The 27020-nt window shown below is 50.2% G+C and overlaps 1 protein-coding gene and 1 long non-coding RNA gene across 2 annotated transcripts in view; both read right to left on the reverse strand.

Moving 5' to 3' along the window:
* Nucleotides 1-2022: 2022 nt before the first annotated feature.
* LOC122374808 lies at nucleotides 2023-3458 on the reverse strand. Its single transcript, XR_006255288.1, has 3 exons — nucleotides 3399-3458; nucleotides 2793-2913; nucleotides 2023-2160 (listed from the first exon to the last, which is right to left on the reverse strand). It is a non-coding gene; the product is annotated as an uncharacterized LOC122374808 (long non-coding RNA).
* Nucleotides 3459-13365: 9907 nt separating this feature from the next.
* The window catches only part of LOC122374806 (protein turtle-like), a 55197-nt gene continuing 41542 nt past the window's right edge, over nucleotides 13366-27020 (reverse strand). The window contains exons 14-16 of the mRNA XM_043353791.1: nucleotides 25692-25916; nucleotides 24683-24752; nucleotides 13366-16407 (exon numbers count right to left, since the gene is read on the reverse strand). Of these exons, the coding sequence (XP_043209726.1) occupies nucleotides 14580-16407; nucleotides 24683-24752; nucleotides 25692-25916 (2123 nt within the window). The 3' untranslated portion in view covers nucleotides 13366-14579. The remainder of the gene's footprint in view (nucleotides 16408-24682; nucleotides 24753-25691; nucleotides 25917-27020) is intronic.

The raw sequence follows: 27020 nt of genomic DNA on the forward strand, positions 1-27020 counted from the left end.
TCTTAACGTCAGCTGAGGACCGTTGGACGCCATCTGAGGACCGTTTGGGGCCTTCTGATGGCCAGTAGATGCCAACTGAGGGCTCTCTGACACCAGCTGAGGGCATGCTGACACCAACTGGGGGCCTCCTGACACCAGCTAAGGGCTCTTTTATATTTGATACGAGCTCAGGGCCCTTTGACGCCCTTTGAGACCTTCTGAGGTCCGTTTGACGCCAGCAGAGGACCCTTTGGGGTCATATGAGGGTCCTTTGCTGCCTTCTAAGCGGCCTTTGAGGCTTTTTGAGGGCCGCTTGACGCCACCTGAGGACCGTTGCGGTTGGACTCCAGTTATGGACCGTTTGAGGCCTTCTGATGGCCATTTTGCGCCAACTGAGGGCCGGGGGCCCTCTGACACTAGCTGGGGGCCCTCTGACACCAGATAAGGGCCCTTTAAGGCCTTCTGAAGTCCGGTTAACGCTAGCGGAGGGCCTTTTGAGGCCAAATGAGGGCCCTTTGAGACCTTATAAGGGCTCCTTGAGGCTTTTGAGGGACGCGTGACGGCATCTGAGGACCGTTGTACTCCAGCTGACGACCGTTTGAGGCCTTCAGATGGACTTTTGGCGCCAGCTGAGGAGGGCTCACTGACACCAGCTGGGGGCCCTCTGACACAAGCTAAGGACTCTTTAAGGCCTTCGGATGGTCGTTTGACGCGAGCTCAGGGCCCTCTGACGCAGGTTTAGGGCCCTTTGACGCCCTTTAAGGTCTTCTGAGGTAGATTTAACGTTGGCTGAGAGCCCTTTGAACCCATCTGAGGGCCCTTTGAGGCCATCTTGTGGCCCTTCATTTGGCCATCTGAGGGCCCTTTGACACCAGATGAGGGCCATTTGACGCTAACCGAGGGCCCTTCGAGACCATCTGAGGACCCGGTGACCCCATCTGTGGGCCCTTTGAGGTCTTTTGAGGGTCATTGAACTTTCACCACAATACCCCTGGCTGCGCTACTGGGCATTTATGGACTCGTATGGGCCTGCTGGGGAACGAGATGGGCCCTCCCGGTCTTTTTAGTCATTATTTCAGTTCATTTTACATGGTCTTCGGCGGTCTAAAGATTAGGGGCCCCAACTCGAATGGGGGGGGGAGGCCCGTGTGCCCTCTCCTGTGTGCGGCCTTGCCGACACTACACCGCTTCCCCTCCCTCCGCCATAAACGCACCGCTGCACTGCTAGGCGCCGACAAATACGGACCGGCGCCGCAACCGGCTCCCCCGCGGCCTGCCTCGCGTTGACATAGCCCTTCCCGAACACCAGTGTAACCCCCACGCGGCCTAGGTATCGCCGCGCCCACCTGTCCGCGGCGCGGCCTCTGATGGCGTATCGGATCATTGATGGTGCGATACATGTTTTGGTCAGATTTTCGCAATTAACGCGAAAAATTGCCCAAAACACTTTTTAAATTTCAAAATTGAAAAAAAATGATTACAAAAATGACGTGAAAGTGACCGTTTTCAACGTGTAAATTTAAAACGCTCTAGCGCAGCCATTTTTGAAGAAATCGACTTCAAATTTTGCACACGTGTTCATCAACCATATTTGTTTAACATATATTTCGGTTTTGTGAAAATTTTGAAAATTTCTTATATTTTTCTCTTGAGAAAGAGGTAAAGCTTCGCTACGATCGGCCTTCCGATCGAGCGAGAAGATTCGTAAAGTTAGTTCGTATCTTCACCATTTGCGATACAACTTGCGTATCTACTTAGCCTACGATGTGATGGATCCCTCCAATATCTGTTCCGATTCAACTTACGTTTGATCGCAACTGCGAGGTGCCTTGCGATCACATGGATCCCCCCAGCCTGAGACTCGGATCTGTGATCCCTACGGATCTCTCGATAAATTACAGAGCTGGATCTATGATCCCGTCGGATCCGAGATCAGGATCCGTGGGATCAGATCCCAGATCCATTTTCCCGGATCCATGCACATGTCCGGTGTTCAGTGTCTCCGGCGGCGCCCGAGAAGTCAGGAGACCGACTGGCGACTACCGAGGGTGGCGTCGATGTGGTGACACTTGTATGCCACGAAGCCGGCAACAAATGCCAGCCCCTCGCGCTGAGCTTCCAGGTTGGAACTCGTCAGCTCGGCCCCGGCCATGGCTGCCAGCGTCGACACCGGCAGCGGCACTGTGAAAGCAGTATTACGCTACATCACTTGAAAGACATTGGCAATTTAATATTGTGCAACAAAAAAAAAAAAACGATAACACTTAAATGAGCCTAGTCTACGCATTGAAAGTGACAGATTTCGCGGACAACGAAAAATTCATGCCCTTTGGCTTTGCATTAATCCATTTTCCTGTTACTGTTGATTATTGGAGCCTCGTTTGGCGACTGCCCCTCAAATTCGCTCGTGATTAGCATGACACTTTTTCAGAAGAAAAAACACTGCGTATAAAAATGTTGAAACACCAACCAAAACTGAAACACCACTCAGCTTTTTTCTAAGCACTAGTTAGGACCAGCATAGGTCATTATCAGAACATTTAGTGGATGTGACTTGAGACATCATCTTATTGGATTGAGTGGCCTTATCCCGACAAAGAAGTTACCATTACTCATGGCAAAAAGAATGTTTTGATGCATTTTAACAATGGGAATAAAAATGATGGTGTCGCTCAAGACGGGCCAGAACTTTTAACACTGATGGATATTTGTGAACACTTTTAATGTGAGTGAAAACATAAACCAACTTTTAACACTGATGGATATTTGTGAACACTTTTAATGTGAGTGAAAACATAAACCATTAGACTTACTTGTCAGAGGTGCCTGCTGGCTGATCTAGAGGTTGCTCGCAGGTTGCTCCCAGAATCTCCTTGACCTCCTTTCTTTGCAGTGGTCCTCCTCAGGGACCTACTCGCCCTCGCCTCAGCTTTCCTGTAAACAGAAAACTTTCAGCACAAACAAATTTGGCTAACATCATGCTGACAGTACAAGCAACTAATAAATAAATGTTGAATAAGATTAAGCACCTACCCATGAAATAACTTCAGTGACCAATTTGAAAATAAACAATAATACCATGCAAAAACATTTTGATTTGTTTTAATTTTTACAGCTCTGATAACATTGCAACGAGATTGAGATGAACCCAGCCCGCAGTATGTGACCATACTATATACAATTTAAATTTTATTGCTAAAAAGTAAAGAGCTCATTTATATTTCAATTTGACACTGTAGTACTAGTTTGTTTACATTGCGTGTTTGCTCTAACCATTTTATTTGTTGAGTGTATCATGTTAGGTCAAGGTGTTTATGCGCACTGCGAGCACTGAAAAATTATTACCAGCTTAATTGCAAAAATGGAAACTTAAAAAAAAAAACGCCAGATTATGTTTAGATCCATTGCAAAATGAATACCTTGGTTGAGGTTCCTCAGCATGATCCCAGCTTGAAATACTTGGTTGTTCTTCATGATATGAGACGAAACGTAATACAAAGTGTGGTTGCCACTTATGTTTAGCTTTTGCGACCTTCAAACACATGAAAACGTGTTTATATTATTAAACAAACATATTAAAACTTTGCGTAACAACCAAAGTAATAACACGCAACGGTCGGAAAACACTGCGCCGGTGCGCCAGAATTGACTACATTACTCGAATCTCAGCGACCAATCAGCTTTCGAGCATCCCAGTTACGTCACATTGGCAGCATTTGGTAGCAATTTCCTTGTACGTGTGTCCCTATGGCGATGAACCCCCCCTGGAGCAAGGACTGAGCTTGGACTGAACCTGAAACCAACCGAAACATCCCAAAAATGCTTGAAAGCACGCGAGATTGGTGTGGAGATCTATATACCTACAGTAAGATATGAATTAACTGCACGTGCATAGTTCATGTCCCAGGCACCCCAGTGCAGTCATTTTCATAACATCATGTAGCGTGTGTCTTATTCTATCAGTGTACCGACTTTTGTGTCGCTAGATCGACGTTTCCCGGGATCAGAGGATCCCTCGTCAAAACCGTTATCCGCCCCCCGCACGCGCAGCTTGCACCCCTCGGATATTATCTCGCCGGAATGTCGTGATCAAATGTATTCTTCTTATGACCTGCAAGTTTTGAACCAGTTAGAGCTGCCGTTTACCCTGCAGGCGTGGCAACGTACGAAGGGGTGCAATCGGCTTGCACGTGCATAGCTCATGTACCACAGAGTTTAGCTCAACCAAATGTGCATTATTTTGGAGGCCTTGCCTGGGACTACCATTGAACCGATTTTGAGGTTGATAGCTTAAAATTTCTTTGAGCCAGAGGACCTCACGTCAAAACGGTTTTCCGACCCCAGCACGTGCAGCCTGCACCCCTCGCAGACGGTGCCCCCCTGGAAACTGGTTCAAGGTGTTACCGATGTGTCCCGCCAGTATGGCTTTGCCCGTGACCTCGGGTTGACCTGTAGCCTTGACAAAAAATTTCGTGTCACCGAAACTTTGAAGCGGAATAGCATGTGCCACGAAGCACTGAGCGAACCGAGGCCAGTACCAAAAGTTTACCTCGCCGGAGACGAGTCGAACGGTCCCACTTTCGTCCCGATCGGTCCACCCATTTTGACTCCAGGTCCAAAAAAGCTTGGACAAACTCACATACTCACTCACATACTCACTCACATACTGACAAACACAAGGACAAACAGGCTTGGCCGAACTTTTCTTCAGCGACCCACCAACGGGAATTTCCGGATGCAAAAGCATGCTATCGCATGCTTTTGATCCTCCAATTCTGGAAAAGGAAATGAGACTTTGGACTATAAGACTCGGTACAGCCCAGAGCTGGCCTTAACCTCCAGTATAAAATTGGATCCACGGCTTTAAACTGACAGAGCAGGACGAGACGGCCATTTTCAGCCTGTAAAGTGTTAATGTCATCACGGAAACTTTCCAGAGTCTTGTTCTGTGAGTTAAATGCGTCGGACTTTTTTTGTAAGAAAACATGAATTTCATTCTGCGCTTCATGTAGCCAAAATCAGTCTGCGGGTAACCTTACTTGATGTGATTTACTTTCTGCAACGTCCTGCATAGTTTTACTGACGTGACTACTAAACCAGTTGCCTAATACTTTAAAATTATCGAAAAGTCATGGAATTGAGCAGGGAATGTTGTTAGCTTTCATAAGCAATCAGAATGCAAGAAGCTGCACCGAAACATAGAAAATGCCCAGCTAACAATTTGCCGTTGTTACAACGTCGTTTAAACGTTGTCAAATGGTTACCACAACGTCCCGATTTGTCGTTGTGATAACGTAATTTTGTAGACTCCAGACAACGGCGTGACAACGTCATCCGACCATGCATTTGAATGTCATCACAACGTTTCTGTAACGTGGCCGTGACGTCCCAAAACTGTTCTTACAACGTCCCGCCAACGTTATGAAATGTTTTCTGTAACGTGCCAACAGTGTTTCTGGGACGTTGTCACCACGTTTCCACAACGTGACTACAACGAGTATAGAACGCTTTGGCTACGTCTCTGTGACGTTTCTGAACGTTTTTATCACGTGCGCACCACGTTGTCGCTACTTCGTATTGCCGTCCCTGCGACCCTGAGTAAACGTCCTAAACATTTTCGCAACGCCCTCTCAACGTGTTCGCAACATACTCAGAATGTGTTTCCGACGCTCTCTTCCCGTTCTCTAGACTTGTAAAAAAGGCATGTAAGAAGTGTATATTTCAATATATCATACAGGTCAATTTACAAAACAAAAAACGACGGCGGCGGCATCGGTGATGGGGCATGGGGCCCAGGGGCGCCCCCATGGGGGCGTGAGACGGAATTGGGTTCTACGGCTCTGGCGCTAGCCGCTAGCACGCCAGAACTGGTGGAAGTTCACTTCTTCACTAACCCTCGCTGGGAGGATCACTCGGCGGACCGTTAGGCACCGGCTCATTTGCGGCTTCGATGTCCCTAGGCAGCTGGCAGTGCCTGACTAGACGGTCTGCGCACCCCCGTTCCGGTCGCAGCTTCCGGACAGCCACTTCGCTACCGCATTGCCGACAGTAGGCCTGCCACAAGGCGCGCTGACGAGTTGCAGGACGTCTGCGGGAAGACATGAGGGAAAATCAGACATTCAATATAACAGCCGCGTTTACATAGGGATAGTTGCAAGCCTCTAGCTCCGCCTGTGATGTTGCAAAACATGCCAATGACGCTTTGCAATTTACACATGTTATATGATATATATATATATATATATATATATATATATATATATATATATATATATATATATATATATATATATATATATATATATATATATATATATATATATATATATATATATATATATATATATATATATATATATATATATATATATATATATATATATATATATATATATATATATTAGAGAGAGATAGAGAGAGAAAGGTATCAGCATTTACTTGTAAAAACACCGCTAATTATTCAGTACCTATAATGTCAAGGTTGTGAAAAACCGTTTTAACAACGTGTTGGCGACCACCAGCTTACAACGTGAACAGTCCAAGTGTTAAAAATGTCAAATTTAACGATGAAAACTGAATATGCGCATTGAAAGTCAAAGGAAATGCATTATATGGCCATATATGTCACCATGCATTATCAAAATATAATGCTGCAAGTGCGCAGTTGCTGCAACGTACCAATAAAACGTTGTCACGACGTTTTACCACGACTTTCGGACCAAACCATGGCTTCACAACGTTCAGAACGTTGCTACAACGTAATTAAAACGTAATTTCGCAACTTACCGAAACACGACGTTGTGACAACGTTGTAGTAACGTTTCCTGTTAGCTGGGTGAGGACGCTGATGCAATGCAAAGTGTCTGGCTGAACCTTCCACTTTGCGTAAAAATGTGAGCATTCAACATAACAATAAAAAGCAAAAATTGCCCGATTACGTATGGTCTGTAAGTAGCTCCCATGAACATGGAAAATAAAACTTCTAGGGTCCATTATTGTTCGATATCGCTTTAAAATCCGGGATATATGACGTTTCTTTCTCAAATTTTCTGGGATGGCTCTGAAATATCTCCGCAAGAGTCCATGCACTTGCTACATAGATGGAGGCATGGATCTGTATCTACCTACTCAGCGCTCCCCACATTCGGCAATTCCCTTGTCTTTGTCCATCCCTATTCCCTAACAGATCTTTGATGTTAGCTGAAAGGCGCACACCACACGGTAAATCAAAGGCCACTCGGCGGAGAGAGAGAGAGAGAGAGAGAGAGAGAGAGAGAGAGAGAGAGAGAGAGAGAGAGAGAGAGAGAGAGAGAGAGAGAGAGAGAGAGAGAGAGAGAGAGAGAGAGAGAGAGAGAGAGAGAGAGAGAGAGAGAAGAGAGAGAGAGCGAAAGAAAGAGTAAGAGACAGAGACAGAGACAGAGACAGAGAGAAAGACAGACAGACAGATAGACAGACAGACAGACAGACAGAATGAGCAAGAATTCACAGAAGTGTCTGATGGCTGCAATGACTGAGGTGCGCGCGTCACCACGGCCCGGTCCATGATTAACGACGTCAGCCAGGAGGGCCGCCCGTCGGCCGCCGGAAATCCTCGGTAACCATGGCAACGCCGGCCATCACGGAAGCGGCCTGTCTGATGCGCGTCGGATGCACCGCGCCACTGGTGACCGACCCGGGTCAATGGACATAACGAGAAACCTACGCAAAGGCGCCACCGAATCATCGTCGAAATGAGGTCACGAAAGAGCGAACTTCTTTCCAAATAGTTGGTGGTGCTCACAAATATGCCTATGCTCGAATATTTCATCTTTATTTAGGCTCGAATGTTCTAATGCTTCCCCAGTCCCCACTCTGATCATATAGCTAACTCAGTCCTTTGCTGTTGTGAGTAGCATGCAACGCTACTTTGTATTTTGTCTCCATGTGCAAATACAGGTGGCGGCCGCGGCAGGCCCTTATCGGTCGTCAGCCGGCGGCGACACGGGCAGGATATATGGTCCCCAGGCGACCCAGCCCGAGGCGCCCGCCTCCATCTCCACCCGGTCACGCACAGTGGGTTAAAACTGCTGCCGAAACCGGCGGACGTCCTCCCTGCAGACACACCCATTTCCGGCGCTCGACAGGAATAGAGAGACCGGAGACAAACACTCGCTCTCCTATAGACGGGAAATGGAGAGGACGGCTCAGTCGGGCCGACATTCACTCGGATAGGGACTCGGAAGCTCGACCGGCGCCTGCGGGGGACGTCTGCCGGTGCTGCGTCCGGCACCCTGTCTGTCTCCGGGGGCGGACGGCGCGGGGTGGTGGGGCTGACCGTCTCACGCCTTAGCCAAGGTCTCATCGCCAGGGATCAATGGCCAGCCATTACCGACAAAGGAAAAGGAGCCGGCGTGAGCCGATCGTGTGAAAGGGAGAAGGAAAGAGGTGGTGAGAGGTGGCGAGAGAAAGGAGGGAGAGGGTGGAGAGGGGATGAGAGAGAAAAAATCGCCAGAACAACGAGAAGGAGGCGAAAAGTATATAAAAAGTATATATGTGTGTATTACAATGAGTCAGGGAATGTGCAAGTGACTTTGGAAATTCAGTGACTGCTACTCTCGGAGAGCGAGAAGATGCAGCGAGATGTGTCACCTTGTATTGAATATGGCAGTGCTGTACCGCTGAGAAAAGTTGTCCCACGAACGGAAAGCCTATCGACGAACAAGCATCCGTTATGTGCCTAAACGGCCACACTTTATGGCCCACACTTATCAGTAGGTAAGTACAACATCCAGTTAAATCTGTAGCCCAAACAGCCGAGGCGCTACGGCGCCAAGCTATGCACCGGACGAGAGCACACCCAATAGGCAGTAGACATTATTGAAAACCCCAGATGGACCTGCATAGGGATTTGAGATGGAATTATCATATGGCAACAGACGACACACAGCGACCGTTTCTTACAAATGCGATGAACCGCGGGACAGCGTCATGAAGCGCATACCAATCCAACAAAGTTACAAGGTGGCTGACGCTTTCATGTAGATACAGGCAAAAAGGCGCCCAATCCTCCGAGTAGTGTTTACTGAGAAGCTGAAATGTGGTGTGATAAAACCAGATCATCACAGACATGAGCCTGGCCGTAAAAACAGGCACTTTTTGTGCGACCAGACGTCATCTGGCATAGTCCAGTCACATGGGGGAAGTGGTTGTCTACACCTTCCATTTGCTTTTGTTTTTTGTTCTATCCCACCCTTTCACGATTTCTTGTCTCTCCCAATTTTCCAGTTTAGTCATTCATGTCGGTCCACAGTAATTGTGGCTGACGTGAGCGCCTTAATCTAAATCAAAACAGTCGAATCTCGTGCAGTGGCGGCGGAATAGGGGGTGCAGGGGGTGCAGCTGCACCCCCATCGAAAAACATGGGGGTGCAAACATATCTTTTTGCACCCCCAAAATCCGTACAAGGGGCCCGTCGCACCATCCAATACATTTCTCCTGAAAACCAGTGATCGGGAAACGAACACTGATGTGGAATCATCCGGGATGTCCCATTATGGTCAGGAACGCCCCATGCTAGTCTTTGGGGCCCCCACACCGGCTAGAAGTGTCCCGAGCCGCGTTTGGTGCTCCACGCGGCATCTGAGGGCCCCACGATGGCCTCAGAGGGCCCTTTTATGACGATCTCTGAGGGCTCCCACTTGAGGGCTTTGTCCCCCGGGGCCCTATAACGGTCACTAAGGGCCCTCATGAAGACCGCTGAGGGTCCCACAGAGACTCCAGGGCCCCAAAGAGACTCCAGGGGCCACGCTGGCCTCTGAGGGCCCCTATGACGGCCTCTGAGGGCCCTTACGATGATCTCTGAGGGCTCTCACGACGAACTCTGTCCCCTGGAGCCCTATAACGACCACTAAGGGCCCTCAGGACAACCGCTGAGGGTCCCACAGGACTCCAGTGGCCCCACTGGCCTCTGAGGGCCTCTACGACGGTCTCTGAGGGCCCTTATGACGGCCCTAGACCCAAATCAAGTCTGAGGGCCCATTTGGCTTCAGACGGCCCATAAAGACCCTCAATATGGCCAAGGACCCTCATGACGACCTCTGATGATCCTCTCGAAGGCATCTAAAGGCCCTCACAACAACTTCTGAGGACCCCAGGACGGTCCCTGAGGGGCTGAGGGCCCTGACGACGACCTCTCTGGGCCCTCACGATGGTCTCTAAGACCCAACGCAAGCTCCAAAGGCCCACACTGCCTGGCGTCTGAGGGCCCCACGACGGCCTCTGAGGGCCTCGACGCAGGCAGGCTCCAGGGGCCATGCTGACCTCTGAGGGCCCTCTTGACGGCTTCTAGGGCCTAACGAAGGTTTCAAGGGCCAACGCTGGCCTCTGAAGAACCCTACGACGGCCTCGGAGGGTCTCAACTCAACGCAGGCAGGTGCCAGGAGACATGCTGGCCTCTGAGGGTCCCGCAGAGTTCAGATTCAGAGGATCCAACGACCTTTGTGGACCTTACGAAATACGAAGGTCTCCGAGAGCTCACGCAGGCTCCTGGAATTACACACTGATTCTCAGGCCCCATGTCGGCTTGTTGAGGCACTTTATCTGCTCTTGGTGCCCCGTCGCCGACCTCTGAGAGTCTCAATGTCGGAACTTATGGGGCCATGGGCCCTACACCGGCTTTTATGGCCCCTACATCGACTCTTGGGACTCATGACCCATGAAATGTGGGTCTAAGCGGCTTTTAAGAATCCCCATGCTGGTTCCAGTAGCCGCCAGCCGAATATTAGGGCTCACACGCGAGCTCCTGGGACCCCGTGCATAGGTACCCCAGGGGTCTACCTGCCTCTAAGACCCCACACATACTTTTGGGGCTCAAACGCTTGCCCCTGAAGGCCCCACTGAGACCCCTTTCCTCTATTCAGTCCTCCATACCAGCTCTTTAGGCTAAACATCGGCTCCTGTGGCCTCCATCCCGGCTTTGGAGGGCCTCCATATACAGGCTTTTTTTGGGGTCGGATGCCGGTTTCTGAGAGCCCTCAAAAGACTTTCGAGCCTATACTGCCTTCTGAAACCTTTCAGCAACTTTCAAGGGACCGACCCTGATCGGAGGGCTCATTCAGTCTGGGGAGTCATGTAGGTCTCTGGAGGAGTCTCTATGTGGTCGGTTTCCAAGGGGCTTCTAAACACGGTCTTCTTGGAACGGTCTCGTAGAGCCCTCAATGGTCCACTGCGGATCCAGAAAAAGTGGTTTGAGACGCTGCGGGTGGTGACTAGACTAAAAGATTAGCCGATAAAAACTAGCTGCATTTGCTTCTTTATGCTTTCATTATTTGAGACAGGTAGGTACACTGCAATTTTAAACCTTTTACAGAACTTGTGCGTATGGGGAGAGTTTTCCGAACTCTTCGTTTTTCATAAATCAATAAAAATCACCCAAAAAAAACTGAAGGGGGCCCAAAACTTCCAGAGGGGCCCCTTCAGAAAACTTTGCACCCCCATCCAAAATTACCTTCCGCCGCCACTGATCTCGTGATGCTTAAGATGGAAACTGGCGACACACATTGCGTGTTACTTAAAAGTGACATTGATCACTGATGGAAAATCATTTTTCCCTGCACGACTATTCCAAAGTGGCTTAGATTTGATTTCGTTAGTAATTAACTACATGATATCAAATGTCACAAAGAGGCCATCATTATTCTGATGATCATCCTGTCTCCTGATGCAAAATCTACACGGTAATTGCAGTATCGAATGTAAATGATTCCTTGAAGCAGCAGCGCCAAATGATCTGTCTATGCTAATACCCGTTATAGCAATGTATGTACGGTAACAGAGGGAACGATAGAGCACAGTCCAGATCGGGCCAATAATTCTAGCCACCGGACCCGCCGACAGTCTGGGCTCCCGTCTAGTCCAAGATTGGTCGGTGCGCTACCTGAATATGTGAATATCCGAGTAACCAGCCCGATACTGGTGGCCAAGGACCGTCCCGGCCGCCAGAGAATTAGATGTGGCGTTATGCGCTGCCCTACTCGGCGGTTCGATCGACTCCAGTCAACGCCCATTCTATTTACTCCTCACTTCTGAGCTTGGTGAACGGAGATTTAAAGTTCCAACTTGTACCTAGCTATGTTATAATGAATGCCATGTTGGGCACGTTTTTTGTGCAGATGTTTCCTGTTGGCATATTCTACTGTTTCGTGATTTAATATTTCTAAGCAAGCAAAGCGAATGAAAGGGCATAAATCAATCACTTCTATACAAGACGAGTAATAACGATCCACAATGGATCATGACGTAGTGTAAAGATGAAACTTTCATCCACCCAATCGCAGCCTATTTCACCGGTGAGTCATCCTCCTAAAGCATAGTATCCCCTCCTCACTATATTTTTCATTCCTCGAACTATCCGAGGCAACAAACACCCTATTGCACGGCAAAGTAATTTGATCATCTCCCAGCTGCAAAACAAATTGTTCGCTCGTCTCTGAGGCGACCTACCGACCGCGGTTTCCATAGAACCCGAGCCCGGATCCACGGCGGCAAAACGTCTCATCCTGCTGACAGGAATTAAATTCCTGTCACCATGCATCCTGCTATTTATTTATCGTGCAGCGCTGTTGCTCGTGACTGTGATGGTGCTTTGTTTCCCTGACGGACGGAAAAGTCGACGGAACGTCAGTCTGGAGCACTGCTTCCATGGCATGGCCTGGCGGTGACGGCTTATCTGAGAGTTCATCGCTCAGGCTTGTATAGCTGACACGACGCCAGACAAAGGACGACACAAAGACTGACACAACAGCACACTCAGTGGTCAGTTGGCACAACAGCACACATCAGTTGATACCTTAGCACACAGCAGTTGATAAAATGGCACACAACACAACCGAACACATATTGATACAACAGCACACATCAGTTGCCACAACAGCACACTGATGCAACAGCACACATCACTTGGTACAACAACGCACATCACCTGATACAAAGACACACTTCACCTGTGACCTGATAAAATGGCACACACCACCTGGCACAAGAGCACACATTAATTGGCACAACAGCAAACATCAGATGATACAATGGCACAAAAACTAAGAGAAAACAGATGGACGGATGCAACGGACAAGGAGCTGGAGACTGAAGCACCCACCATCCAGTACCATCCTCCCGGCCATGTTGGGCCATTCAGCCAATTGTGGCTGAATGTTGCTGTTTGTCTTAGTCCTTCATTCTGATAGCATCGAAATGACTATTGCCCACAATAACGCAGCTAGGGCATCAATTACCGTGATTTCGTTCATTCGCGAGTAAGGTTACCAGCCGTTTCCCCAAACCGTTACCACTTACTAAAGGTAGCCGTTCCTCAAGGCTCCAGCATATTGCACCCCGTAAAAACGCTGGCAATCCTTGTACAAAAGAACACTGTATTTGACAAGTGGTACAATATATAATACATGCGACGCCAAGCAAAGGTGATTCGGTCCGGCCGCCGTGACCCCACCGGCCCACGCCTTGAGCAATGAGCATTCGTTGCGTCAGTGACTAAAACAGCATGCCCGTGAGGTAATATCGAGGGAAGAGAAACACATACTCGGCGCGCGGCCCCCGCCAAACGTGAACAGAGTCCGGGCCGACAGCGCGAACCGCTTCAACAAAACAACGCCGCCAGTCGCCGGCACGGCGGCCCACACACTCGAGCTAGCACTAGACTGCACGGGTCATGTCACTGAGGGGGAGCCGCGGGGGAGAGGGGTCGCGATCGAGCGGCGGGTCCGAGCGGTGCACCTAGTCAGGAGACCGCACGGGGGGGGGGGGGGGGGCGTCCGGTCCGGACCGGACCGGGAATTAACTGGCCGGCAGTGGTCCACCCGTCGCCATGGAGATCAACGGATGGGGCCATGGTTGCTAGGCAACCGTGCGGCAGTCGCGGCCGTCGAACTGGGTGGAGGGTGGCCGCGTCGACCGGTCTGACGGACCACTGCGTTCAAAACGACTACTGGGGAACGGGGGACGGGACGCGAACAGCGATACAAAAGACGGTATGTACACAGACTTGTATGACGTCGCGACGGATCTCGCGCTATGTACAGGTTGTGGCGCCAGTCCGGGGTCCGATTAGACCCCCGCCGGACCTTGTGGGCCCCGCGGGGACCCGGGGCTCCGAGAGGGGCCTCTCTGGCGCGTCAGTTATCACAGGATCGTGCTCGAGGGAGACACGGCCAGCAGACGAGTCTGGCCGACCGCCACCGCCGCCGCCGCCGCGTTAAAGCTGTCACATTTGAACCAAGGAACGCAAATGCAATGCCTCGACAATGCAGTTCACACGCGATAACGACGCAACAAAATGTCTCACCAGCTGCCGCAACAAAAATCACAAACACTCGAACAAAATGCCGGGCGAAAAATCGAGACAAAAAAAACGAACAAAACATCGCGAGAATACCCAATCGAACCAACAACCAACACACTAACCAACCAAACAAACAATAACGCTCGAACCACCGGCGAGCGCAAGCAACGCGCTGAACAAAATCACGCGGGTTGTACTGTGGTGGCTAACGTAAAGCAGAATGGCAGTAGCGTATGTACGAACACAGGGGGTGGGCGGCGGGCGCCTCTCAGCAGACGGTCTCCGTCACCGGCTCGTCACCGCTGCGGTGCCGGCGCGCGCGACGCTGTCGGTACCGCTGGAACTCCTGCCTCATGGCCTGCACACGCGCCTCCATCTCCGGAACGTGCCGGACTCGCGAGCGGGGCAGCACGGGCGCCGCGCCGCCCGGAGACTCGGTGCCCGGAGTCAGCACCGGGTCGAACTCGTAATGGTCGTCCACGGAGATGTCGAGCGGCTGCGCCGGCGGCAGGTAAGCGGGCGGCGGCAGGTAGGGAGGCAGGTAGGGCAGCTGGGCCGGCAGCTGAGTGCCCGGCCGCTCCACCGGCCGCCAGTGGGTGGGCGGCAGTGAGGGCGGCAGCGCCGGCGGCGGCGGCGGCGACGGCGGCGGCTCCGTCAGCTGAGAGTCGGCCAGCTGCTGAGACAGACCCGACGACGAGTGGGTCCGCTGTGAGGTGTTCTTGCTGCTGGAGCCGAGCCCGCTGGAGCTGGACTTTTCGTGCGGCGGCAGCTCATCCTCTGGCCACCGGGAGAGCGCCGGCGCGCTGGCCGGCCGCAGCAGACCCAGCTGGGAGCGCACCCGGCCGATGGCGGCCTGCAGCCGATCGCGGGTGTAAGCCAGCGGCCGGTCGGTGCGGCCCAGAGAGCTGGAGGGCGACTCCTCAGTGGTCGTCCGAGCGGGAACCGCTACCGGGGGCACCACTGCCGGCGGCACGGCCACCGGGGGCACCCCCACCCCTACCGGTACGGCAGGCACCGCGGGCACGGCCGCCGGCCGCGGCACCGGCGCCTGCGGCTCCGCGCGGGTCACGAAGCGGCGCGGTGCCGGCGGGGCGGCCGCCACGGGCGGCGGTGAGCTGGTGGCCAGCGGTCTCTGGGGCCGGTACGGGTCGCCGCCGGCCGCCGACCAGCGCGGCACGTTGGCGTACACGGGCTGTGGCCGCTGCCGGGGCCGCGGCCGCGGGATGTCCGCTATCCGCGGCGGCTCGATGTGGCCCACCGTGTGCACGTGCTGGCCCGAGTCGCGGAACGCCAGCCGCGGGTCGAGCAGCCGCGGCAGCCGGGTGTCGGCCGGGCCGGCCACGGCGGAGCGCCACCGGCCCTCCACGGGCCAGTTCTCGTAGTGGGGTGACGCGCCGGCCGCCGCCGCCTCATGGATGGTGCGCAGAGCCGGCAGTCGCGGGTCGGGCCGCCGCCGCGGCGTCTCCTGCGGCGCCGCGTCGCGCCGATGCACCATCGCCGCCGCCGTACCGGTGGCCGGGGTCGCCCCCTGCGACGGCTGGGACCCAGACGACAGCACCGTGCTGGGAAACGTCCTCTCTATCGAGCCGGGCACGGCCACCGAGCTCAGGTCGGAGAACTCGAACGGCCCCAGCTGGCCGGCCAGTGGACCGGGCGAGGAGGCGCGGAACCGGCGGCCGTCGGGCGACAGCGCCACGGGCGAGGTGGGCGCGTGCTCGGGGATCTGGTGTTTGCCGAACCCGTGACTCACCCTGCGTCCAGCCGGCACCGGCGTGCGCGGAGAGCGGCGCGGGTGGACGTGGTAGATCCCCGACTGGAGTGGCCGTGCCGCCTGCCGCAGCCGCCGCCGCCGCTCCCCGCTCGGCGTCAGAAAGCCGCCGTCGTCGTCACCGTTGACGACGAAGCGCCCGTCTGGCGTGCGCGCGATCCAGGCCAGCGGCTGACTGTACTCCATCTCGACGCTGTAAACCATTTTGGCGCGGCGCGGCGTCAGGTCCAGGTCGTCGATGAGACTCTGCGAGAGGCCGGCCGAGAGCCGCGGCCGGTACAGAAGGTTGCTGGCGTGCCGAATCAGACCCGGTACTCGGCGGACAAGGCTGTGAACACGGCCACACGGTGGGCGATGTGAGACATGTAGGGAGGGAGGAGGGGGTCACACTTAGCACGGGGCCCCGATTCAGGGCGGGGTTTGGACGGGTGATGGGCGGTGATAAATGACACTGAGATCTTACGTTGGAACTTTTACATTGCACGATGCATATGTAGTTAAAAAGTTCATTTAATCATTGAGCCAATGTTAGTACCCAGTGAAGCGAATTGAAGAAAAGACATGCAGTTGATGTTATATATATGTTTTAATAGTCGCATTGCATGCATGTTACGCAAAAGTAACTTACAAAAGTAACAGAGACATGCAAAACAACAGAATCACAAACATGCAAAATAGTCGCATTCTTTTTAACATAAACAGCGAAACGTCGGGAGTTAAAGTGTTTTTTACAACGTAATGAGCGACGGAACGGCCTTGCTGACACTTGCATTTTTACACACATAGTCGCATTCGTATAAGCATTGGTTTGGCATCAGAATGCGAAGGAACAGTTGTATATTTTCAGAGAACTTCTTCAATAAAGCGTCGATTAAATTCGTCTTCCACCTGTTTTACTGCAAAGTGATCGGATCTCAAAAAGTTGCAGTGCCGTTGTATCCCCCAGAATGCAGCCTGGTATCCGTTAAGTACTACATTTCAGGAAAAATCCCGAGGCAAGAAGGAATACCTAACCAGGCACATCATGTAGGCTGCATTATGCGGCCAGAGCCGCATTTATCATCTCTGTCACAGACGGGCGCCATTACATGCATACCTTTCGGCTGTAGGGAATCACAACACGAAATGCAAAATTCCTGTTTAGATGAGATAAATGGATGTCCTAGATTAAATCACGTACCTCGTGCATGTATTCCATTAAACAGCATATATGAAAAACGTCCCTCACAATTCTCCTCATTGAGCATTGAGATGTGCTTGTGGCTATAATCCGACGAATGCCAACAGCTACAAAAAGAGGTATTGGCGAATGTTATTCCGAGGCTGGAAGATTATATGACGGATGCTGTAGCCTACTGAGGCTATATCTACAAAAGAACTTAATGCTGGAGGAACCTCGTATGTTCCTGTTGGGCGAGTCTTTATACTAGCAGTAGAAAAAAGAGCCTGGTTGTAAAAAGGTGAAACAATCGAATAATAATCAATTTATCTATTGGATTTGAGATGTTTGAGAAGGTGCTGAGAGGGAGACTAGCGGCTCGTGTTCCTGAACTCCGGCCGTTCAACAACCGGGAACAACACCACAACTTCGGCCCGGCAACACTCTAAACACAGCGTCCAATATCGTCCCGGTCGCGGGGTCCCACAAATGTAAACCTAACAGCGGTGGTCACCACCACCACGCAGAGTTCGCATTTACAGAACTCGGCAGAAAAAGTGCTCGTCCAAAAATGAAGACAGATGTGTCCCCGGAGGGTGTTCAGCCCGACGGACGGCCGCAAAAAGGCATCGCCGCGCTGCTGTGAAACAAGATCGGGAATCGATGTCGGCAGAAAACATCTGTATTGAAGATTAAACTGAAATCAACACGTCGAATTGAGGAAGCCATTACAATTTGCGGCGGGCTGTGGGCTTAACGTTTTGAACAGGCTGGATAAGGTTGAAGGATTTCGGTGAAGCTTTTAGGATAAACACTAGATTAAAACTGAATGATGATGGCCGGTTTTGACAGCATATATTCCCCGATGCCCATAATTCAGTCACAATCTGACAAGAAAGGTTTGGATATCAATCAACGTTTAGTCAAGCATAATGCAAACATAGCATTAATGGTTACCGTATCAAATAGATCGATACATGAAAAATGATATAAACGGTGATTTTCTGGGGCTATTATGTTGCCTCAATTTAATAAACCATACAAATTTTAACAAAAACGACAGAGATGTTGGCATGACGACGTTAAGTTGTACAGTGAACAACTTCTTCCACTGATATCGCCGTTTATGCGAAGATGACGTAGGAAAGGCAAAGGAGGGTGGCGGGTCGGGGTAAACTGGTCATCGAACCCCAATCAAAGTCCATCAGTGCTCTAGTTACAGTAAAACTCAGCTCGATGAGACGAACGGCAAATAACTTCGAGCTCGGAGATATAATTGGATACCGTGCAAGCTGTTTTCCGTTATAGTTGCTGTGTACAGAGGCTCGGCCCAATATTGCCCATCACCTATCTAAGAGTTTGCCCAATGAAGTTTGGATTCTTAGTAGCAGGCTCTGGAGAATTTTGTAATTACTTGTTCTGATCGGAGCTTTGAACTTATTTTTGATGAGCTACAAACATGCTTCAGTTGCACAGCAACATGCATAAAAACCTATCCCTGATTAATTAAACGACAGGATTGTCGAGAATGAAACAAAAAAATAACAGTTCCAAAGGAAAAAAAGAATCAAAATTACCATAGTGCTCAGTGGTAGAGCCTGAATAATGAATATCTTAAAGGGACCCTCCCACCTTAACATTAGATTTGAGTTGAGATAGCCAAATTGATGGCCATGGCCTGAAAATACCGGTTTGGGCACTCACAACATCGAAAAATGCTTTAATTCGGAGATATCGAATTTCAAACTTGCAGTTTTCGGATTCTAAGGGGCTAATGCATTGGTATGCCCCCTTAGAATTTGTGACGTCAGCGGAGATCTAACGATATTAAATCTTTTACTAAAACGTTTGGTAGCACGCGGTGGTATATGCTGCTTTGCGCGCAACAAATGCCGCACTTTCAAATAAAGTCGCTAGGAACAGCGGAGATCCCAAAAAGTAAACAAAAGTAAAAGTCTAATATCTTGAAAACCGGTGAATATTTTTCGATGAAATTTGGTAGATATTCGTTTTTGCTCTTTCTGAACCGAGCGACATCACTTTCATGCCAATTCATTAACTTTTTTGAAGGTGGGAGGGTCCCTTTAACTGAATAATCCCCTCTCCCTTAGAGCAACTGATCCCGATAATAGTGTTTCGTTGACAGGGCGTCAACGACGTGCGCTACTGTCGTGAGTACCGTTCACGAAACCACTTCCCTCAAATCCGACCAAACATATAAAATACGCCCGTATCGACCCTGACACGGTTGCGCTGCAGCTGACACTCAATTTCGCCGCCATCACGTGACCCATCAAATGGCGACAGCCTTCGTCGAGCCACGTGTCACGTGATGGGAAACAAGCCCACGCGCCGTATCGTCCGACGCGCTGTCATTGAGGGCAATGAGAGATTGTCAGACCAAACCGAGACCTCTCGGCCTCACACTGAGCGGAGGTGACAGCGGCGGCAGCAGCTCATGACGGTCGGATTTGGACGGTCGTTTGGCCTCATCACAGTCGGCGAGAGTTGCGGTGACACCCATCGTGGAGTCAATGACATGGGAGCGTCATCAGACAGTCATGAGCAGCAGATGACGTCTGTGCGACCCTGGACGCCGCCATACGGCGCGGCCATTGTCCGGGGAGCGACGGTCGTTTACAGGGTAATGAGCACGCGCTAGGAGGGGGGGGGGAGACGATTTGGAGCGCTCGCGGGTAGAAAGGTACACACGCGAATAAGAATGTAGCAAGAGGGGTGGTTTGTTGGCTTTCCGACTGTTGTTAGCCTCTTCATGTAGTTTGCTTAATGTTTGTGGTAAGAACACGCACGTTTGACACAAACTTCCCAGAACCTTGCTAGTCATACCTTATCACAATTGAATAGCAGCTGCAAGTTGCGACTAACCTCTTAGCATCTAATACCTATGTCTTTGCGTATAGTGTCTACATATACTGAATGATTCTGCGTTAATTTCACTAATGTGTACTGATTATTCATGAGAGCCAAAGCAACGAAGTTATTCACCGATTTCATTGGAAATGTGTCGAGCTGATAGGCGTCGCTTTGTCAGGCATTGCCAGAAGTGGTTTCACTCTAAACGCATTTAACTTTGGCAATTAGCATACTATTATAGTTAACAAGATTAGCATCATACCCAATTTGGAGCAATGCTAACGCTATATATGTGTGTCTCCCAAAATTAATCGACCTCATAATCAACGTGTTTTTATTACAAATCCACGATTGAAAATTGTCATTATTTCCACACTCAGACACCTTCCCTAAAGAGACCGTTCATTTAGCTGAGACCCCATCTGGCAGGAAACCACTCTCTCGAGAATAATACGCTTCCGGCGAATCCTGACGCTGGCTAACTTTGCAGCCCGACTTCCCGCGGACTTTAGACGACTTTCACGGACTTTGATATCAGCCTCTCGTGGTCGCCGTGCAGGGGTTCTGAAAGCCGAATCCGCTATGGAAAGGTGTTCCGACGAACCTAATAAGTCGGCCCACAATGCACTTGAAATACATTAAAGAATACAGCATTGTGTTATGAAAATCGTATGATTCGCTGGGCGACGCACCATTCTTTTGTGTCAAGTAAAAGCCCTAGTGGCGTGCTGGATGAGCGAAACAAAAGTAAGATAAATTTATTTAGCTCGCTCCCAATTCACTTAAATAGAGTAGTTCCGCCGCAATTTCAACAACTCTGATAAGAAGCACCTCTTATGAAATGTAACATTGTCCTGTACCGCAACATCTTGTTCTAACCGTCCAGTTGAATGAGATGCCCCTTTTAGAAACAAATCATATCAAATCTGGGCACGCACCACTGTCATATTTGTAAACCACCGAATTAACTCGAAAAGGATTACCGAGATTACGCCCAGTTCCAATTACACAGCTCCTCACGATGTGGCATGCCTCACTCTGTCGCATTCTTTAACAATGCAAATGATCACTGGTTCACCAAAGTTCGTTTTTCTTATGCTACAAATGATAAAAGGGCGACCGAAGATCGCAATCCAGTGTCATTAGCTGACTATTCGAGGCTGGCGTTTCCGATGCTCGCCTATGTATTTCTTATATAACCACGCACCTGTTATAAAAAAAAACATTTCAAAGCAATAAACACAATTTCACCGTAAGGCACAAGTCTTTAAAAGTCACGGTACTTTTTCTTACATAATACAACAAAGCAATATCAAGGGCTCTCAATATCCGTCATCGAAGCCCATCTCTGTGCACTGCAATTGTCTCCAATATCGGGCTAGCACCGGCATTACGTTTCGTTCGCAAGGGCTGATATGAGATTTCTGCTATAGCAAGCACGGCCGAAATGAGTTTTGGACAATATTGGCCCTAAAACGGCTGTTTTCGCATCTTCTTGTTTGTCGTGGAATGAATATCGGGGCGGAAAACGCTGGACCAAATACGGGCTATCCAATACGAGATGTTGTATTTGGTCGCTTATAACAGAACAGACGCCAGTTCAATGCCCCTTTTACAGTTCTTTTGAGAAGACATACTTTTCTCTTATCAAACCTGAGACGGAAAATTGCAATAAGAAACAGCTTTTGAAATTGCTGTTGGAGAAGTTATCCTTTTTCAGTTCAGTTGGTTGTATTCCTTCCTTAAAACAGAGGAATATGGAACCGATACATGCGAATAGCGAATGTGTAACTGAACAAGTTCCCTATCCTGCTATGATGCCATCTAAGTCGTATTACGATTTACCTCCCTGTCCTATGGCGATGCCACTGGTCCGTTCAGAATGCTAAATATTGTTTTTAATATTGCTCTCCTATTTGCTTTGGAATATATCCGGCAGCTCATTTCAGTTTACGTCGAGCCCAAGTCAGCTAATAAATCATCCAGCTGATATACAACAATATTTACATTAAGCTAGATGACCAACAACTATTCTCCTTAGTGTTAAATAATTGATCCTACGGGACATTTCCTCTTCCAAATAAACAACAAACATTCCCTCTGAGCCTTCAGGCAGAACACCTGCCTAACATTTGCCGGTAGTGACAAACGACACTGCATGGTACATCCAGCAGATTTAATGAACATTGGAGCTTGGCTCAAATACCACACATGCTCTGAATTATTTAAACATAGATCGATAATCCTAATCCGGTTTACCCAAGCCATTATGTGTTTAAAGTATGCTTAGTCGCGCCGCAAAGCTTTTAGGGCGCAATGCTTTCACGCTGTTAAGTGACTCTGTCTCGGGCGATATGCAAAGTGCTTATTTACACACGACCGGATAAAGACATCATTTTACGTCCAAGCAGCGACGCTTCCGTGAAACCACAGACTAAAAGTGATACGATGTAGATCAATTCAGTATTAAGGCTTTTCATTTACATATGAGACGCATCCTTCATCTAACTGGTGCAAAATAGCACCGAATAAATTGAACCACAGTTTTGTTCTCCAACTTCGTTCCTTTTGTTTGGAAAATCGGCTGCGGCAGAAGAACAGTTTGAGACACTGCTGACGTAAACAGACGGCAGTGCAGGTTATCGTTGCTTAGCGGACACCCTGCTCGCCACCACAGACGTCCCTTCCATCCTACAGATCCGGGGTGTGTGCCTTTACCCCTGCGCACACAACTGGGAGAAGGAATCGGGCCGCCGCACAGTGGCGAGTCTGGTAGTTGGTACCGTATCGGAAGCCGATCATGGGCAAACACACCACTCCTAACACCAACTCCTCTCTCTCTCTCTCTCTCTCTCTCTCTCTCTCTCTCTCTCTCTCTCTCTCTCTCTCTCTCTCTCTCTCTCTCTCTCTCTCTCTCCCCCCCGCCTCTGCCACCCCTATCGCTCCCTATCCCTCCCAGTCTCCTCCACTACCGCCGCTGCCGCCGCCCACACGGCTCGTCACCTCCCTCTTTCGTCGCCTTCCCTCCGTCGCGACCGACGCTGGTCGGCGCGAGCGTAATCCGCGTCGCCGACGTTGCCGGACACGACCTCCGACAGCGGTGACAAACGACGTCGACGGTTATGATTGAGCGGCCGGCCGCGCCGCCAGACCGAAAGGCCAATCGGTAGGCCCAGAAAGGCGGTATACCCGCAATGGCGGCGAGAGATATACAATTGTTTGGTCCTCAATTAACATCCGGTGATTAATGTTTTGCAACAGGTTTGTGTGGTAGTTAGAAGGAAAACTGGTTTGATAGAGGGTTGTATAGGTGATGGCGTGATTGTTGAACAATTTCTTAGGTGGTATTTATAAATAGGTATGTGCGTTTTTGTGCCAGGGTGCAAAAAGTCCACCGTGCATGCATGTAATAAACCCTGCTACAACTACAGATCTGAACGCACGCAAGCTATAAACTTGATAGAGCACAAAGGAAATCAAAGGAAGAGCCCTTATCTCAAAGGCCATTCGTCTTTAAAGGTCAAGAAAATAAAATGTCAATCTTTCCATTGTGCACAAATTCCCAGAAAACAGTTCCATCTTGGCCAATTTAAAATCAAAGCAAAACCGGCACGCAATGCTTTCCGAGAAGAGGAGAATGCAAGCAGCCAGTTGAAAACGCGGACGCTGAATTAAACACCAATAATGTTTCATCTTAAGAAGGTATTTGAGTGCACACACTAGCTGGCATAAACAATTATGATGCAACATGCATTGCTCATTTCCAAGTCGATCGAAGCCAAATCGAATTGCGAATAACTCAGTCTGAACGCGGCTGTGGGCATGCAAAATGTAGTGATGCTGGCATATTCGTGCTGGCTGGTGCAATCTATCGCCACGCTGTTAATCTTGTCTCTACTGAATTTCAACTTGGGTTAGTAGGCTTACACTGAAAAACATGTACAAAACATGAAATAAAGTCCAAAAATATTATATTTTATATCGATAACAGTCTCCCAATGCATTGAGAATCAGTCGGTTCAGATAGCACGAACCGTAATGGATTGGAAAGATCGTCACTAAATGAGCCGAGACGCTCCTTGGGACGGATGGTTGAATAGAACGTAGAGACAAAACGCACAGCATGTTCCTCTGAGCATGCGATGGTGAGGACAGGCAGCCACGGCACATCTAGAGGAAATAGCTCATCTGGTAATTACATGGCCTTGTCTAATAATGGTCTAGTGTCGGTCCGTCACCTTTCTCGAGCGTCCTGACCGGCGGCGTGCGGGAAGAAGAGAGAGCGCACCCGTCACCGGAGCTGTACCACCAGGCAAACACTCGCATCCCGCCCCAGGCGCCTCACACCGCACCAGAGCAAACACACAAACACTTGACGACCCCCGGACGGCGATCCGACGCGGCGGGAGCGCCGGCGGCGACCGAGACCGGAACAGTCTCGGTCCGAGTGTCCCTCCCGGTCCAGCTGCCTCCTTCGGTTCAAGCACCTCTTTTAGTCAAAGTATCCCTTGGCCTCCCTTCACCGACCCCAGATATGGCGAATCTGTCCCAGAGACCAGCTCAGACTTACTTTTTCAAAGGCACGGGACTGTGCAGACCGTTACGAGCCTCGGTGACCCGACACGCCACCATATTGTACTCTGAAACAGGGCGCGGTCCGTCAGGTCAGAGTTACAGCGCAGAGAACAGTGCAGTGTTTTCGGCCACAACCACGACTGACAGTCGCCGACGTGAGCTAATCAAATACCGCGTCCGTTCCCGTCGATAAAACCAAGCCCGCGCTCGGACCTTTGCGTAAAGTTCGATTGCTTTTCCGAAAACTTGTCACAAACACGCTGCAACAAGACGCAAGTAGACCGCGGAAAAAGAGCTCCAATAGCCGGCGAGTGAGCGCAGATGGGACCACTTTGCGCCGCTCCGGTCCCGGCTGATCAGCAGTGGGCCCTCGGGCGATTAGTGAAGGCTGACGCAGCTGCCGCCTTGGCCAGGTCACGTGACCGACCTAGATGTCAGGGGTCACCGGGAATGATCTATGGCGGCGCCCTAAGTGGTGATCCCGAGCAGAAACAGCGGCGTTCGTCCGCGCCTGATGGCCACATGTGCACGCCAGCATTGCCGCGATTAATTTGGCGTCAACGTGCCAGGAGGGTTTTGCGTCTGAGGCGGGGAGATGTGATCGTAATACATTGAGGGAATCTCGGGAACCGCTTCGAGCGCGCGCCGTAGCTGGTTTTGTCTCAAATCGATGTGAAATTTTAGACGACCAGTTTCCAAGCGTTCAGACCGAAATTTACGCAGACATAAATTGGTCATATAGCGCATAATACAAATCTCGACGCAAGCTATGTCTATGGACCGCCAAAAATAGATCAAGTTATGCGAATTATCCGTTCTGTCAACTCCAAATCAAAACCTGCGACAGCTCGGCTCGAATTAGCATATTCTTCACAATCTGTCGGCCCAACTCGAGCGACAAACAATTCCGACGGGCTCTGCCTCGTCCAAAAACTCTCCGGCTGTCTGCCCCGCTCTCCGCCATCTCCCAGACTTGAACCTCCCCGATACCAGCACCGACTTACCCTTCTCTTGTTTCCTTCGTTTTCGTTTGTTGCATATTTTCACGGTGCAGACGGAGAGGATGATGGAGACGATGAGCAGCAGCAGACCGCCGACCAGCGCGGCAGTGATGGCCTTCTGCTGTATCCGGTCCGAGATCTCATACTCCAGCACAGGACTGACGCTGAAGCTGGAGTCTGAGTGGGCGTACACACGGAACGAGTAGATGCCCGGGTCCAGGTTCCGCACTGCCGAGAGGAAGAGAGAGTCGATTCGAGGTGAGTCGAGGTGAGTCAGGAGCAAGTCGTGAGTCTGTAATGAGTGAGGAATGACTAGTGAGACAAGACAGTCGGGGACTGAGTCGTCGAAGTCGAAAATCAGGAGCAACTTTTCATCTCGGGAGAAACTCGGGGGTCAAGTAAGTCGGGAGATGTGACAAAACTTGGACGTGGGAGAGAAACAGAGTCCTTGAATGGACACACCTCACAGTGAAGGGAACGCCTATAATGGTCTGAAAACGAAATTAAATAAGACGGTGGGGCGGACATCCGTAAAGACGTGTCAAAATATGGAATAGCTTTAGGAAAAAAACATGTAAGATGCATTTAGAAAGTGTATTCCATATTACGCAGGCGACTACCTACTTTAGCTTCACAACATGTGATGTTAGTAAACTGCTCGACTAAAACACTTGTGTGTTCACGGTCAACACCACACAGCTCGAGAGACCGGCGGCAGTGTGCGTTTCTGTAATTCCACAGTGGGTCTGAGCATCTAAAGCCGCTGAACTTCCACATTTCTAGGAGATGCATAGCGACATTCAGGTGGCAGCCTCATTTGGAATGAAACCATTACATTGTCTTTATTGCAAACTCGCAAATAACGAAGACAGTATGCGATATAGACCCAGCTTACGCAGACCCTGCAGAGAAAAGAAAACAAAGGCTTTTCCTGTGTTTAGATGGTATTCGTATTTCAGCCTCTTCAATGGAGTATGCCAGCAACAGTGCAATTCGCCCGCCTTATCTATGCATCCAACCGCAAAACAGAGAGCCCGTATCACATTTCTCTGAACGGCCAAGTTCGGCTTTGCATTGTTCAAGAGTGTGGATTTCTTTGCTCCAGAGCTGTAACTTGTGTTCGGGATCTCCATCCCCAGTGGCCAGGCCTTTTGCAGGGCGGGTGCCGTGTGTGTGCTAACAACAGAAACTCGGGGCCTAACTTGCTAACGGAAAAAGTATCACAACTGTCTTATACTACGTGTCAGCGTCACCACGCCGCGTCTCGGGTAAACATGTGTACAGCCTGCCGCCTGCATAGATGTGGTATCATACAAGCTGTAATTAACTTCA

Source organism: Amphibalanus amphitrite, unplaced genomic scaffold (assembly GCF_019059575.1).
Source record: "Amphibalanus amphitrite isolate SeventyFive unplaced genomic scaffold, NRLGWU_Aamphi_draft 001716F_arrow, whole genome shotgun sequence".
Taxonomy (NCBI): Eukaryota; Metazoa; Arthropoda; class Thecostraca; order Balanomorpha; family Balanidae; genus Amphibalanus; species Amphibalanus amphitrite.